Here is a 15603-nt window from a genome sequence, read left to right as displayed (position 1 = left end):
TTCTCCTTCTGGGACCCCTATGATGCAGATGTTGGTATACTTGATGTTACCCAAGAGGTCCCTCAAACTGTTCTCATTTTTTACATTTGTTTTTCTTTTTGCTGTTCTGACTGGGTGATTTCCATTATTCTGTCTTCCAGATCACTTGTGTGTTCTTTTGCATCATCTAGTTTGCTGTTAATTCCTTCTAGTATATTTTTCATTTCAGTTATTGTATTCTTCAAGTCTGATTCTTTTTATTATATTTTCTAGTTTCTTGTTAAAACAATCACTGTGTTCATTTATTTTTTCTCTAATCCAGTTAACATTCTTATTACTAATGCATTGAACTCTTTATCTGGTAAGTTATTTCTCAGTGTTTCACTAGTTGTTCTTTTCAGGGATTTTTTTTTCTGGTTCTTTCATTTGAAACAAATTTCTGTGCCCTCTCATTTTGCTTAACTTCTCTGTCTGTATGAAATTAGGTGAAACAGTTACTTAGTCCAGTCTTGAAGGGGTGTCCTTGTGTGGGAGCATCCCTATACAGTCTGCATGTGCCCAGTGGCCTTGATGGGAATCTGGATCTGAAGTGAGCATGAATCACTTCCTCCCTCAGGGTGTGCTGGCAGCTCTCACATTGGTAGGAGGTGGGGCTGGAGATGGAGAGGTTAGAACCAGAGCCAGGTATGAGCTGGGACTCTGCCTCTACTCATTGGCCAACACCACCATATTGGGGGCACAGTCAGGCTCTCAGTTGCTGGAGCAGAATCCCTGAGGGTCATTTCTGAGATAGTTCTCTTTCCTCTGAGTGTGCATTCTCCCCCCTCCCAGCATTGGCATCTTTGCCAGAGAAGAGAGGAGTGGAAGAGTAAGAAGGGCCAGAGTGGGCACTCAGCATAGTCAGGGCATGTGCTGGGGCCATCCCAGCACGAGTCAGAGCTCTAGACCACTTCCAATTTGCCACCCCCATGAAGGCCAATAAATGGTTGCCCTTGCCCTGTGTGGATGTCATTCCAGTTCCGAGCTGGCTCTGTCCCCTACAACTGTGCACTTTCCTCAGCTGAGGCAGCCTTCACTCTTGTGTTGAGCTGCCCCATGCAGTAAAAGGGGAAGGATTGGGGTTGGCTGGGCTGGGGCACACACTGGAGCAGTCATGGGAAATTGGCTAGAGTCTCAGGCAGTTTCAATCTGTTCCCTTTGCCTTGTTTTGAGAGTAAGCAAATGTGTGTGTGTGCTGTTGCCATGTGGAGTCTAGATTTCTAATGGCCCTGTTGTCAGTCTCACTGGTTTTCAAACCAACTAAGGGGACTTGTCCTCCCTTTCTGGGACCTCAGGGCTGGGACACCAAATATGTAGTTCAAACCACTCACTCCCCAGGGAGGATCTCCAAGCCTATGTAATCCATCTCCTCTACTGTGTCTCCTTCCAGGGACACACGTCCTGGCCTGATCACCTCTCTTCCCTTCCCACCTGATTCCATGTGGATCTTTCTTACAGCCTTTGTTTTATAAGACTCTTTCTGCCAGACTCCAGTATTTTTTTTTCAGTGAGAATTGCTCCACATGTAGATGTATTTTTGATGTGTTCATGGGGGGGTTTCATGAGCTCCATGTCCTCCTACCCTGCCATCTTGATTTCCTCCCTCCAGCAATAAACTATTTTCAAATTAAGGTATGTACATTGTTTTTTTAGACATAATGGTATTACACACTTAATAGACTACATTATATTGTAAAAATAACTTCTGTATGCACTGGGAAGCCAAAAAATGAGTATAACTCACTTTATTGTGATATTCTCTTTATTGTCTGGATTTGAAGGCACATCTACAAGATATGCCTGTATACCCAGAATTGGGATTGAGGAATCGTATAGTAGCTCTAGTTTAAACTTTTTTAGTAACCTCCAAAGTGTTTTCCATAATGGCTGTGCCACTTTACATTCCCACCAATAGTGTAGAAGAGCTCCCTTTTCTCCACATCCTAGCCAACACTTGTTGTTGCTTATCTTTTTGATAATTGTCATTCAATAGTGTGAGGTGATATCTCATTGTGGTTTTGATATGCACTTCCCTGATTATTAGTGATGTTGAGCATATTCTCATGTACCTGTTGACCATTTGAATATTGTTTTATGGGAAAATATATATTCAGGTCCTTTGCCCCTTTTAAAATTTATTGTTATTTTTATATTGAGATGTATGATTTCCTTGTATATTTTGGAAATTATCATATATATAGTTTGCAAATATTTTTTCCCATTCCGTAGGTTGCCTTTTCACTCTACTGATTGTTTTCTTTGCTGTGCAGAAGCTTTTTAGTTTGATATTATTCCACTTGTCTATATTTGCTTTGGTTGCCTATGCTTTTGGTGTTATATGCAAAAAATCAGTGCCAAGATCAATGTCAGGATCTTTTTTCCAAACCTTTTCCTTTTTCTGGAAGTTTTACGATTTCCAGTTTTATATTTAAGCCTTTAATCTATTTCAAGTTAATATTTGAGCAGTGTAACATAGGAGTTCACTTTCATTCTTTCACATGTGGTTATTCAGTTTCCGAACACCATTTATTGAAGAGACTATCCTTTCCCAATTGCGTGTTTTTAGTGCCCTTTTCAAAGATTACTTGACTATATAAGGATGAGTTTATCTCTGGGCTCTCTATTCTGTCTCTCTTATTCTTCTCCTTGATTGAGTATGCTGTTGAAGCTCTCCATTGAATTCTTCAGTACAGTTAGTGCATTCTTCAGCTCTAGTATTTCTGTTTGTTTTGGATTTTTGTTGGTGTCTATTTCTTTGTTGAACTTCTCATTTTGTTCACACATTGTTTTCTAAATTTCATGTAGTTGTCCATCTGCGTGTTTTTGTAGTTCACTAAAGTTTAAGATGATTATTCTGAATTCTTTGTAAGACAGTTCATACACAGATCTCCATTTCTTTGAGGTCAGTTATTGGAACTGTATTAGTTTCCATTGGTGGAATCATAATTACTTGATTCTGCATGATTCTTGATCCCTTGCATTAGTATCTGCTCATTTGAGTAAATGATCTTGTCTTCAGTACTTTATAAGTTTGCTTCAGCATGAAAAGACCTTCACAAGTCTGTTCAGCTTGGGAAACTAGATGGATCAAGCTGGTAAAATCTGTGAGCATGTGAGGATTGTCTCTGAGATCTCTAGTTGGGTGAGGCCACTGCCTCCACGGTCAGGTGAGACCACTAACTGGGCTCTGCAACCACATCTTACCAGGTGAGGTCATAGGCTGTGTTCACAGGCAGGGTGGTGAAAACGGTGGACTCTGCAATTGGGTAAGGCTGTGGGTTGAGATCCAAAATATTTCCTGGTTGGGTGGGGTATTTGGCTATATTTCCAGACCAGGTGGTCCTGCTAGCTGGACTCTGTGTTCAGTTGGGGCTGCAGGCAGGGCTTCATAATCAGAAGGAGGTTTGGGCTGTGCTCTGATATCAGGCAGGGCCACAGTCTGTGCCCCCAAGCTAGGTGGGGCCACAGGCTGGACTTCTCAGTCAGGTAGGCCATGGCTGTTCTCTGCTCTGCTCTTGGGTAAGGTTGCTGGCTGGGCTATCTGGTTGGTGGGGTGAGGGGGAGGGTTGCTGCATCTTTTAGTTCGGTGGGCTAGAGACTGTGCAAAATGCTTTGTAGTCATGTGGCATCACATTTCAAGCTCTCTCTTCAGGTGGTGATGTGGGCTATATTCTTTTATTGGGCATGGTTGCTGGATGGGCTCCCTGCCTGGGCAGGGCCAAAGGCTATGTTCATCCAGAGCTGGAGGCTGGGCTTCGCATCTCAGCAGTACCACGGGCTGGGCTCTGAACCTTCCCAGGGTCACTGTTCAGACTCCCTGGTTATGTGGGGTGAGATGCTATGCTTAATAGTTTGACAGGGCTTCTGGCTTGGCTACCCACCTGAGCAAGGCTGTAGAATAAGCTCTGTGGCTGTCAGTGCTCTTTGGTCAGGTTTCCAAATGGGTATAACTGTTGGGAAAGGCTGCAAATTTGCTTCTCTGCCTGGGTGTGGCAGTAGAACAGGTTCTACAGTTGTTAAGTCCTGTTGACTGGAGACCAACATCAGGCATAACTGCCAACTGAGCTCCCTGGCCACACAGGGCCATTGGCTCAGCTCTGCAGATGGGAAGAGCCACTGGTTGGAATCTCTGCTCTGGCATCACTGCAAGCAGGAATGTTATCTGCCAAGGTCTGAGCAGTGGTTGCTGTAAGGTCCACTTTTCTGTCTCTATCTTACCCCCAGTGATCAATCCTCACAGATTCTCCCACTGACCCCTGTGAGACAAGACCTGAGTGGGCCTCTTAGGAAGCATCCTGCAATACTGGTGAAGCTAGATGTTCACCTTGGGTTCTGTTTTTACCACTGGAGAAACCATGGGCCCAGGGAGCATTCTTTGTGTGGCTCCATGCCAGCCTGGGGGAGAGGCAATGCTGCTAGAGTGTAGTCCCTCCTCTTACCCTTCTAACATGGTCCTTCTGGTCTCTGTGGCCCAGGGGGTTGCTTCAGTTTGACTCTTGGGTTCTGAGATTTTCTTAATCATGTCTTAGCTATGGATAGTTGCAAGCTGGTCTTGTGAGTAGGACTAAAGATGGGAATGACCTACATCACCATCTTGATGATGTCATCCTCTCATTTTTAAGGATGTGTTTTATTAAATAAAACCTTTAAGGAAAACTTATTCGAATATTTTTTGTTAAAATATGCTTACATGTGCATAAGAAAAAGGGATTTGGAGGCATAAAAAATTATGAACATTCATTATGCCTTCTTTTCATTATAATTCAGTAGTTAAGGGCACAGACTATGAATCTACACTACATGGGTTTAAATCCTATCTGTGTTAATTGCTAGCTGTATGACTTTGGACTGTTACTTAACCTCTCTCTCTATGCCTCAGTTACCTCATCTGTAAAATTGGGAAAACAATACTATATACCATATACAGCTTTTTGTAAGGATTAAATTAGTTATTATGTGAGAAGCACTTAGTGCCTCACACAAATTAAGCATCATATTAGATCATTATATTCTGACTCAAACAGTTTCAAATCGTTTTTTGAAAATAAGTAGAAAATGATTTACCTTTTGAAATATCTTTTTCCCATAGTTTAAAAAGAATTACAAGTGAAGACAACAATGCAAAACAATGGACACAATTGTAAACTGGGAATGGATTATGGTTAGTGTAGAATGATCTTGTAGTCTTTCTGACAGTGTGATTTACTTTGTAGTTAGACTTCTAATAAATGTATGATAAATAAATACTCCTGAATGTGTGTGAAGACATGGCTGCAAAAATAGTCTTCCCACAGGCTTTATTTTAATATGAAAAAACTGGAAACAAAAATCCACTAGGTAAGTCATGTGGCTTACAAAATTGATGGCCTATAGATACCATAATATACTATGTGACAACCGTCAAAAGGATTATGTAATATTAATTCACATGGACATATTTTTATGAGATATTTTAGTTTAAAAAGCAGGCATTATATTAGTATTTATGAATATGTACATACAGGTGTATCCATCTAACAATATGCATATATAAACGTGTGAAGGATTATACAACCACATTTTATATGTAGTTTTTAGCCGGAGGTAGGATTATGGTTATGTTCCATGTTATTCACTCAGTTTAACAATACCTTATGATATTTCTAGGATTTGTTTGCCTAGCAAACAAATAAAGAGGTTAATAAAGGCTAATAAATAATAAAAGTGAATAAAAAGAAAGAAGTTTATTATAACAAGGAAAATTTTAAACTATGAATTCTTTTATCCATTGAAAACTTAGTAAAGTTTAATATAAATTCTAATACCCAGTTCAGAGCCCTAGGCAAAGAACTGGTCACACATATAGACTGGAAATAACAGAATAATAGAGTAAGTTGACACAACTTTATGAACGAAAATTTGATTCCATACTTGTTTTAAATTTTATGGACAAATAGTCTGAAAAATGCTCTATAAATTTTTTCTGCTTTTTTTTCTTCTAGGAGTGTTTACTATAGAAACAATTATGCAAGTGACTGTAAATTTAGGCAAAAGGTAGTCAACATAGTGGTCTGAAATTAAAAGAGAATTGGGAACAAAGAAAGTACCTAACAATGTAGGAATTAAGAAATGAATTGATCCACATACACAATAGATGTTCAGAGACCATTTTAAATGATATGAAAAAATAAACAAGAAAATATAACCAAGGTTTATTTATACTGAATAAGGTTTTGAAACAATGTAAAGCGTGATTTGATATCTTATGTATATAAATATTTAAATTATAATATGTAATAATGATGTATTATACAATGCAATATGATATATACATATATGTATAACTAAATGTTTTAGATTTAATTCTTTATATTATCAGTGCTACTTTTATTTTCTTTATTTTGCCTATCAATGCTATGTGATATTTGTAATGAGTCTGTATTCCTTGAATAAGAAGCAAAACAAAATATTTTTTAAAAATTGAAAAGGAAAAACAAAAAATTAGGGGTTTTATAGCATTTATGTCAGTTTAAAAAAAAAGTTTGTAATATCCAGGGAGAAACCTGTGTAGAAAAATGGGCATTCTTCCAAAGTATTGGTTGAAGTGTAAATTGGTACATCCAGGCCACCTGATGGTACAGTTAAAAAAATCTTAAAAGGCCTTTACTTTTCAATATCACTTCTATGTATTTATGTAAGTACAATAATTCTGCAGGAAAATTATTCACCATAGACTGGGGTTTAATGGGGAAATTTTAGAAACTACTTTAAAGTCCAAAGTACAGAAACACTTCTAAAAATTCTGATCCCCCAATACAATGATAATGAGTTGTGGGAGAATACTGAATAGCCAAAGATGTTTTAGATATATTTACAATATATTGAAAAGGAAATTTTGACAGAATATATTCAGTATGATCCTATATTTGTTTTAAATTTTATTGACAAATAGGGAAAGCCTGAAAAGGCAAAAAATAATCTCTTTAAAATGGTTGTTGTGTATATTTAATATGCCCTCTTTTCCAAGCAATGCACTTTTAAACGAAATAATAAAAGAAACATCCACAAAGCCAAATCAGTTTCTCAAACTTAAAAAAAATACTAAGTTATTTAAGAAGATAAACAGGGAAATATGCAATCTCTTACACTGTTGAGAGACATAATCTTGATGAAAGAAGCATTTAGCAACAGACTGGCAAGTTATATAAGTCAATTAAATATCTCCACATGTCAGTAAACATTCAGCTACAAATGTGTTCCCCATAGAGTTAAACCTACTGGGAAAACCCAGAAAAATATAAGCATACATCAAGGGGCTAAGTTTAATGAATTATAGCTCATTCATAATATAGAATATAAAGTAAAAACAAAATTACAGAATATTTAATAATTTGGAAATATTATAAGAAAGACCAATTATTGTGAAATTATCCCATAATGAAACAATACATATTACATTTTTAAAGTATTATTTATGTACATATTTCCTGTGTTTCAAAGTTTTTCTTTTTGTCAAGTGGTAGAATTAGGAGTGATTTTGACTTTTTTCTTGTCAATTAAAAAAGGTTGCTATTATGATACTGTATTATTTGTATGAAAATAAATGTTTAAAATAAATAAAAACAAAAAAGCTCCAGCTATAGCAAGTCCAGAAAATCGTCCAGGTTTCCAGGTCCTCTCACAATGTTATTGTACTTATGAGGGTGAATTGATAATTATATCTGTGAACAGTTGCTTAATAATGAACCAAAAAAAAAAAAGATTTCAAAACTTGAACCATTCAAATCTTCTTTTAGGAATGTTTGTTCAGGAAATAATCTTGAATGTAAGCAAGGTTTATGCACTATGATATAAGCAACTTGGGCTTGAATAAGAAAGCAAAGAAACCACCCATATGTGCAATAATGACAAAGCAGTGAAAACAAATATACCCATATCTATATCTAAATATGGATATAGATGCATACATCTATCTATTTCTCTATCTAGCCCATCCACTGGAATACAACAGCCACAGAAACTATTTTAGAAGAATATTTAATGACATGAAAGGAAGTTCAAGAATATCTATGTATACATCTATATCTATCTATATCATATATTTATGTGTGAAAAAGCCGATATTGAAACAGTATATACATTAAAATTCACATATATATCACATGAAAAATACTGGGCAGGTGCAGATGAAAATGATTCAGGGAGGTATGGGTGCTCATTAGGATTGATTACAGGTGACATTAATTTTCTTCTGTTAACTTGTCCGCTTTGTGATTTGTATTCTGCAATGAAGCTGAATTATTTTTCTGAGAATGGGGAAAAGGGCAGGAAGTGGGCACAGGGGAAGGAGGTGAAAAACAGTATTTAAATTCAGCAAAGCAACCAAGGACAGTGAAATACCATTTGCAGCCCATTAAGCTGGCCAAGACACACACACACAAACACACACACACACACACACACACACACACACACACACACACACACACATCAATTACAGTGACCAGGAGACTATGCAGGGGAAATGGGCATACTCTTTTTACTAGCTGAGCTGGCTGGCATGAATGAAAATCGGTACAATGCTTATGAAGGGGCCATTTGGCAACACACAGGAAAAGTCTTTAAAATGTCCATATGTGGATCCTGCAAGTCCACAATTAAGATCATCAGGTATGCTTGTGAAGATTTGGCTTGACAAGGGAGAATTCACTCATTGCAGTATACACAATGCTGGGTTTAAACACAGGGAAAGAACTAGGCACCACCTGAATGTCCAACAATGCAGGAATGACTACAGAAATGTTAGGGTCCATCGATACACTCTTCAGGCACTGAAGATGACGGTTCTGAAGCCTGTTGAATAACATGGAAAGAAGTTCAATGGGTTGATTTTTGTTTGGTTTTAGTTTTTGAAAAAGCAGATTAAGAAACACCACATACATGAACCATTCTATAACAGTGTGTTAAAAGGGAAGGTGGGGTGGAGGTGAGGAAGGGAGGGAGAGAGGAGAGGAGAGAGCCTGGAAAACAGCACACGGAAATGGTAAAAGTGGTTGTCTCCCGGTAGTAAGGTCATGGGGAGCAATTACTCTCTTGGGTTTCCCTCATCTGATTTCCTTCTCCTTCCTGATGTTTCTACCATGAAATTGTATCACCTGTGCAATAAACAAAGAGAGAAAGTGCTTTTTAAACCAAACCACAAGGAGAAGACAGCCTTTAACCTGTCAAGTGGCACAGATTAGCAAGATTATTCACAGCACCCAAGGTGGGTGTGGGGGGAAGGGAGGGGAGAGGAGAGGTAGGGACGACAGGGGAGTGGAGAGAAAGTCAGAGAGAGACACAGAGAGGGACTGAGACAGGTGGAGGGAGGGAGAGATGGAGGGAAGGAAGACGGGGGTGGGGGGCGGGGGGGCGGTTGTGAGAGAGAGAGACCTGCACTCCCAATACAATACACTGCTGGTGGGTTAGGGGGGCAAAGGGTGGGGCTGTAAACCGGGTGGGAGCCAAGGTTTGGCTCTGCTGGCTGGCTCGCTCCTGGAATGTCTTCATCGCAAGGTGGCCTCCTCATCGGTGTCTTCCTCGAAATCCTTGACGTCAGCACTGGTGGACTGTCTGGCCCAGGCTCCCCTTTCGGCCTCTCGTTCCTTATGCGACTTGAATCTCCCAACGAAAATTTTGCGGTAGTTCAGGAACATGCCATTCATCGCATCAATGGCCCGCTCGGCGGACTCCTGCTTCTGGAAGTGCACGAACCCGTAGCCCTTGGGCCCCTTTTCGTCGCAGGCCACTTTGCAGGAGAGGATGTTGCCGAACGCCGAGAAGATGTTGTACAGCGCCTTGTTGTCGATGGTTTTGCCCAGGTTCTTGATGAAGACGTTGCCCACCCCGCTCTTGCGGAGCGAGGGGTCCCGCTGGGACCACATGATGCGAACTGGCCTGCCCTTGATGACATCAAAGTTCAGGGTCTCCAGGGCCCGCTTGGCGTCTACCGGTTGCTGGTAGTTGACATACGCATAGCCCAAAGAGCGGCGGGTGATCTTGTCCCTGCAAATGCGGATGGAGAGGATGGGCCCGGCTGGGCTGAACTTCTCGTACAGCATTGCCTCCGTCACCTCAGGGTGCAGGTCGCCCACGTACAGCGAAGCCATAGGAAAGTCCGGATTCCCCCCTGAGCCCCCGCCCATCTCCGCATCAGCATCCGCGGCGGCCACCGCCGCCGCCACCTCCGCATCTGCATCCGCATCCGCCTCCGCCTCCGCCTCCCCCAAGGGGGGCGTCGCAGCCTCTGCCGCCGCGGCGGCTTCGGCCACACTGGCCTCCGCCACGGCTACTGCCGCTGCCGCCAGGGAGGCCTCCGCCTCCTCCCTCGCTAGGGCTGCCGCCGCCTCCCCCAGGGTGACCTCCGCCACTGCCTCCTCTACTGAGGCCTCGGCCTCCAACTCAGCCTCCACCTCTGCTTCCGCCTCCGCCACGGAGGCCTCCGCCACCGCTTCTGCCACGGTAGCCGCCGCAGCCTCCGCCGCCGCCGCAGCCGCCGCCGCCACCGCCGCCGCCACTGTCGCCGCTGTCGCCACGGTCGCCGGTGCCCCCGGGCCGCTGCCGCGACCTCCCTTCCCGCGAGCTGGGGGACGGAGAGGCGGGAGAGGGCAGGAGGGCGGGTGGGCGCCGGAACCCGGGCCGGGGGCGCGAGCGCGAGCTGGGGCGGGGGACCCCGGGCCAGCCGATCTGGCGAGTCCCAGTCACCTGGTATGGCGAGCGCTGCCAGGAGCGCACCGGTGCGAGTCGCAGCAGCCTGCAGCCCACTGCTGCTGCCGCCGCCGCTCGGTCGTGGGCTAGCGTGCGGGGCGCGGGCGGGCGGCGTGTGGTGGGGGGCGGGGGGTGTTGGCGTCTGTGGTCCGGGCAGCTGGGAAGGCTTCTGTCTCTTTGGTTCCCCCTGTGGCTGCTGCGGGGCTGCGGGGCCGCGGACGGTGGGAGGGGGCGGGAGCGGGAGGCTTGAGGTTGGGGGACGGGAGTGTGAGTCCTCAGCCTGTCGGATCGGCTGGATGTGTTTGAAGAGGAAGCCAGGGAAAGGGCTCCATGTGGACCGAGGGAATCTGGGTTAGATTTAGGGAGTTTTGTTTTATCCTTCCTCTCCCCATAGAACATTTAAATGATTAAATCAAGCACCTTGCAAGAGAAGGTGGGTGGCGTTGAGAATACACTTGCCCGGCCTAAACAAACCCAAGAAAAATGGTTTTCTCACGTTCAGGGGTTCTCCCCACCTCAAGGCACACACGCTCTCCAGCATCACCGCCACCAAGGCGGCAACTCTTACTCTGAGCTGGAGCTGGGGCAAGTGAGGCAAGCTCCCACTGCAGCCTGCTGACCCATTTTCTCAGAGATTCCTCCCCCTTTTCGGGCTCTTTCCCTCCTCTGCAACACTTGCAGAAGAGGAAATAAAGAACACAAGAACACGTATTCATTCATCCATAATGCCATGCCACAAATATTTATGGAGCCATTGCCGGTCCCTAGGGATATACAGGGGTCCGGGAGGCAAGAGGAAATAGACCAGTCAACTCCCAAGGTTGACCTTGGGAGTGGACAGTCTGGACTAGAAACCCTGTCCCTGCTCCAGACTATGGGAGAACTAGGGACCTGGGGTTCTTCAGCCCCCACCACCCCCCAACTCCTCCCACCCATCCAAGTCTCAATTCATGCAGCCTGGAAGCGGGGGAATCAAGAGCACCCTGTCCTTAGTGCTGTCCTCCATGATAGGTGAGGTAAGCCAAATCAAGAGCTGGGGACAGGGCCTGGTCCAGAGCCAGGCACTAGTTTGCTCTTGTCTCTGCCCTCAAGGTGCTGAAGTTCCCAACGTGAACCAAGAAAGGCATATCCATGTTCAAAACAAAAGCAAAACCTGAAATCTCTCTAGAATGAGGTGTCTCATTCCAGTTCACCAGCTAGTATTTATGGAAGCCTTATCCAGTACTTGGCACTGGGGGCTCAGAGACAGGCAGTGTGGTAAGTGAGCAGTGAACGTTGATGTGTTGGAGGTGTGGGGCAAGGTGAGGAAAGGTGAGCAGAGTGTATTGTGGGAGCAGAGAGGCCACACAAGCCCAAAAGCTGAGGGGATAGGCAAGCGAGCAACCATTAGAGTAGAGGGCAACAGAGGCTAGAGTCCCACTTCTTCCAGAAAGGAGAACCCAGCCACTAACCATTCCTGGTAGGAATCAAGCAAGGCAGCAAAGGAGAGAAAACCCCCAAGGCAAGCTCTGAAAGATGAGTAGCAGTCCACCACATCAAGGCAGAAGGGAAGGCACTCCAGACAGAGGCATCAGTCTGTGTCCAAGGCTCTGTAGCATGCTAGCACATGCATGGTCACTTCTGGTCATGCCTAATAATCTGGTGTGGACAGAGCTCATGATCTTCAAGAGTATATGGCAGGAGATGGGGCTGGAAGGTGTGGGGGGCCCTGAAAAGCAAGCTAAGGTGCTTGGACTCTATACCCAAGCTCACGGGGCCCACTCAGTACATTTAAGGAGGGACTCGGTATGATCAGATCTTTAGAAAGAGTACAAACTAAACATTAACACAGAAAGTAGTTAAGAGAGTAGATCTTAAAAGTTCTCAGTACAAGGGGAAAACAAAGTGTAACTAACTGAGGTGATGGATGTTTATTAAACTTCTTGTGGTAATCATTTAGCGATGTGTACCTATATCAAATCATTATGTTGTACACCTTAAACTTATACGGTGTTATATGTCAATTATATCTCAATGAAACTGGAGAGAAACCCATCAATACACATATAAATGCATGCACACACACACACACACACACACACACACACACACACACACACATGCCCCTGAGACAGAGCTGATAGAACAAAAAGAAGACAGTCAGTTGTGACCAGTTCCAAAAGAGTCAGAACAACCATTCCCTCCGTCCCTCCTTTCCTTCCATAAATAGGGGTTTCACATTTACCATGAGCCAGGCATTGAACTGTGGACTTCGGGGTCAGATATAAAAAATGATCAAGCCATAGTGCCTTTCCTCACTCCACTAAAGCTCAGGCTGCCCATACAAATAAGAGAAATGCCAGCAGAGGGCTATATGTACTATGTGATTGGACTATGGTGGCCATGGAGTTTCATCTGCCCAGCACATATTCTCACCTCCCCCTCACTCCCACCCATCCACCTTCCTTGGGTAAATAAAGCTGTTTTCTGTGGTGGCAGTGTTGGCTGGACCTGGGCAATTGCACATCATAGAACAACCCTGAACCTTCAGAACTGACTGGGTCACCATGGGGTGTGAGGCAGTGAGAACTTTCTCATCGCTGGCTGGAAAGCATCCCAAGATGGCTGAGAAGCAGACATACAGACGTGTGTCTCGCCAGCTTGCAAAGTCTAGCCCTCTGCCCCTAGACAGGGTGTCAGCAAAGGGCAGGGACAGAGACTTAGGAAAAGCCTGCTGTGCTGCTGGTGCCTTGACCAAGGTGGTCACTGTCACCGCTCTTAGGAGCCATCTCCTGAGGGTCTAGGTTGCTTGTAGGCAGGAGGCAGATGAACTTTGCCTCACCATTCCAGGTGGCCACCAAGAAGGACTTGAGGAGGCAGCGGCCAAGAGGGGAGCCATGATTGCTGGGAGGTAAGGGATGTGGGGATGACTAGAAGAGCTTCTCGGCCCATTGTCTGGAGACAGAAGTGACAAGAGGGACCAATTCAAGGACCAGGAGTCAACAAGGTCTCTTCCTCTGGCTTTGACTTCCAGCCCACAGAGCAACAGAAATCTGTAGGAGAAAGAGGTTCAGCAAAGTCATGCTGTGGCCAGTGAATCCACAAACCTGTCAAACCAGAAGACAATCCCCAGGCCCTTGACCCTCCAGCAACAGGAAGAAGGCTACTACAGTGACAAGGAGAGCAGCTGGGGAATGCTCTCCAAGTCCTTTCTCACAGAGGCTTCTCTGGGGTTCCCGTCTCCTTTTTTTCAGTTCCTGGTCACATCTGCAATCAAAAGTGTTCTGACTACTGGTTGCTATGATTGAGGCAAAAGTGAAGAGCCCTGTGGAGTGTCAGCAGAGGGAGGGAGAGGTCCCTTTCTTGTGGGAGGAAGTGTTACTCATTTTATTCACTCGATGATTCAACAAGTATTTATGGAGGGCTACCTTGTACCAGGCATTCTTCCAGGCAGAGAGCCCCTGCATCCAAGGAACTTATCTTCTAGTGGCGAAGACAGACAATAAACATGGCAGAAAATGTAAAAGCACTTAAAGGTTGCTGCAAATGCCCTCAGGGAAATAAATGAGATGATTTGGTACATCTTACCTAGACCCCAAGAGAAGTGGCAAAGGTCAGGGATGGCCTTTCTGAGGACAGTGATGTGTGGCCAGTCCTGCTGGAAAACAGGGGGAAAACCTGCCTAGCAGGGAGAACTGCAATTCCTCTGGCCTTGTGACAAAAAAGAGGGGCACTGGAGCCGCAGAAGAGATGCCGGTGTAGCTGGAGCCCAGTGAGAGAGGGGATGGAGGGAACAAAGGACAGTGTAGTGGTGGGAAGGAGCCATGATGGAGTTTGGTTTTCACTCAAAGAGCTCTGGGGAGCCAAAGGGAGAATTGAATCAAGGGAGTGCCATGATCTAATTATATTCAGTAATTTCTCTCTGGCTGCTCTCTGTGGAAAAAACTACAAGTGGGCAGGGCACAAAGCAAAGCACGGAGACCAATTCGGGCCCTCTTGCAGTAGCCCAGTTGGGAGATGGCAGTGGCTTGGCCCAGACTGGCAGCACGAATTTAGAGAATAGTGCATGGGTTCACGTGATATTTTGGAAAGAGAACAGACAGCACTTGCTGGTGGATTGAAGGCAGTTGGTGAACAAACTTAAGAAATGAATGATTACTATGAGAGTCTTTTCTTGCAAGTCTTGGTCATGGAGGTGTTATGTATAATCACAGAAAATACGGAGAGTGGATGTGATAGATTTGGACAAGGGAGAAAGACAGTTGGGGATGTGTGTCAAGAGTTCCAATTTGCACATGTTACGTGTCTGAAGTCTGGAAAAGTCTGCTCTCCATGTAGGCTGCAGAAACAGAATTATCAAGACAACAGGACACAGATAGTATTCAAAGCCACAAGACTGGGCAGAATCACCTAGAGAGAGTACTGTCAGGAGAAGAAAGTGCAGGGCTATTCCCTGAGACATGCCAACATGTAGAAGTTGAGTTGAGGATAACAAGCCAGCAGAAGAGATTGAGAAGGACTGGACGGTAAACGGGCTGGCCCTAAACCTGACTCCTCTCCAGGGCCGTGCAGGGTCCAGCCTCAGTGTCCTTACTCGGGTCCTGCTTTCAGTGCTCCTGGCTGTATGTGCATGGGACTTGGTTTAAAACGGGAGGACAACAAGGACTTTGTGTGCTAAGGGTTAGATTTCTCTTTCTGTTCATTTCAAGGTGGAGCTTTAAGGAGATAGGTTCAGATACAGAGACATTCAAAGAGTGTTTGGAGCCGGCCCTTCTCTCCCCATTTCATATGGCCCACCTCCTTCTTCCTATCAGGAGGGAGTAATAGAAAGGAATGGGGATGCGGTTCAGAGAGCAGGAGAAAAGAATAGAAAATAATGGA

General features: G+C 44.4%; 3 protein-coding genes across 3 annotated transcripts in view; 1 reads left to right on the top strand and 2 right to left on the bottom strand.

Annotated features, from left to right (window-relative positions):
- The window catches only part of LOC132418300 (polyadenylate-binding protein 1-like 2), a 110075-nt gene extending 100705 nt beyond the window's left edge, over positions 1–9370 (top strand). The window contains exon 2 of the transcript XR_009517981.1: positions 9255–9370. The gene's annotated coding sequence lies outside the window, so the exon portion shown is untranslated. The remainder of the gene's footprint in view (positions 1–9254) is intronic.
- The window catches only part of LOC132418301 (doublesex- and mab-3-related transcription factor C2-like), a 346095-nt gene that overhangs the window by 221445 nt on the left and 109047 nt on the right, over positions 1–15603 (bottom strand). The window lies entirely within an intron of this gene.
- On the bottom strand, positions 9519–10240 carry LOC132418299 (polyadenylate-binding protein 1-like 2). Its single transcript, XM_060002120.1, has one exon. The coding sequence runs from the start codon at positions 10179–10181 to the stop codon at positions 9543–9545; it is 639 nt and encodes a 212-aa protein (XP_059858103.1). The 5' UTR covers positions 10182–10240; the 3' UTR covers positions 9519–9542.

Source organism: Delphinus delphis, chromosome X, assembly GCF_949987515.2.
Source record: "Delphinus delphis chromosome X, mDelDel1.2, whole genome shotgun sequence".
Classification (NCBI taxonomy): Eukaryota; Metazoa; Chordata; class Mammalia; order Artiodactyla; family Delphinidae; genus Delphinus; species Delphinus delphis.
Note: the sequence above shows the minus strand (reverse complement) of the source record. Positions and strands in the feature narration are given on the sequence as shown.

Excerpts from the sequence above, each read along its gene's own strand:
- LOC132418299 (XM_060002120.1), bottom strand. The coding sequence starts at position 10,181 with ATGGGCGGGGGCTCAGGGGGGAATCCGGACTTTCCTATGGCTTCGCTG.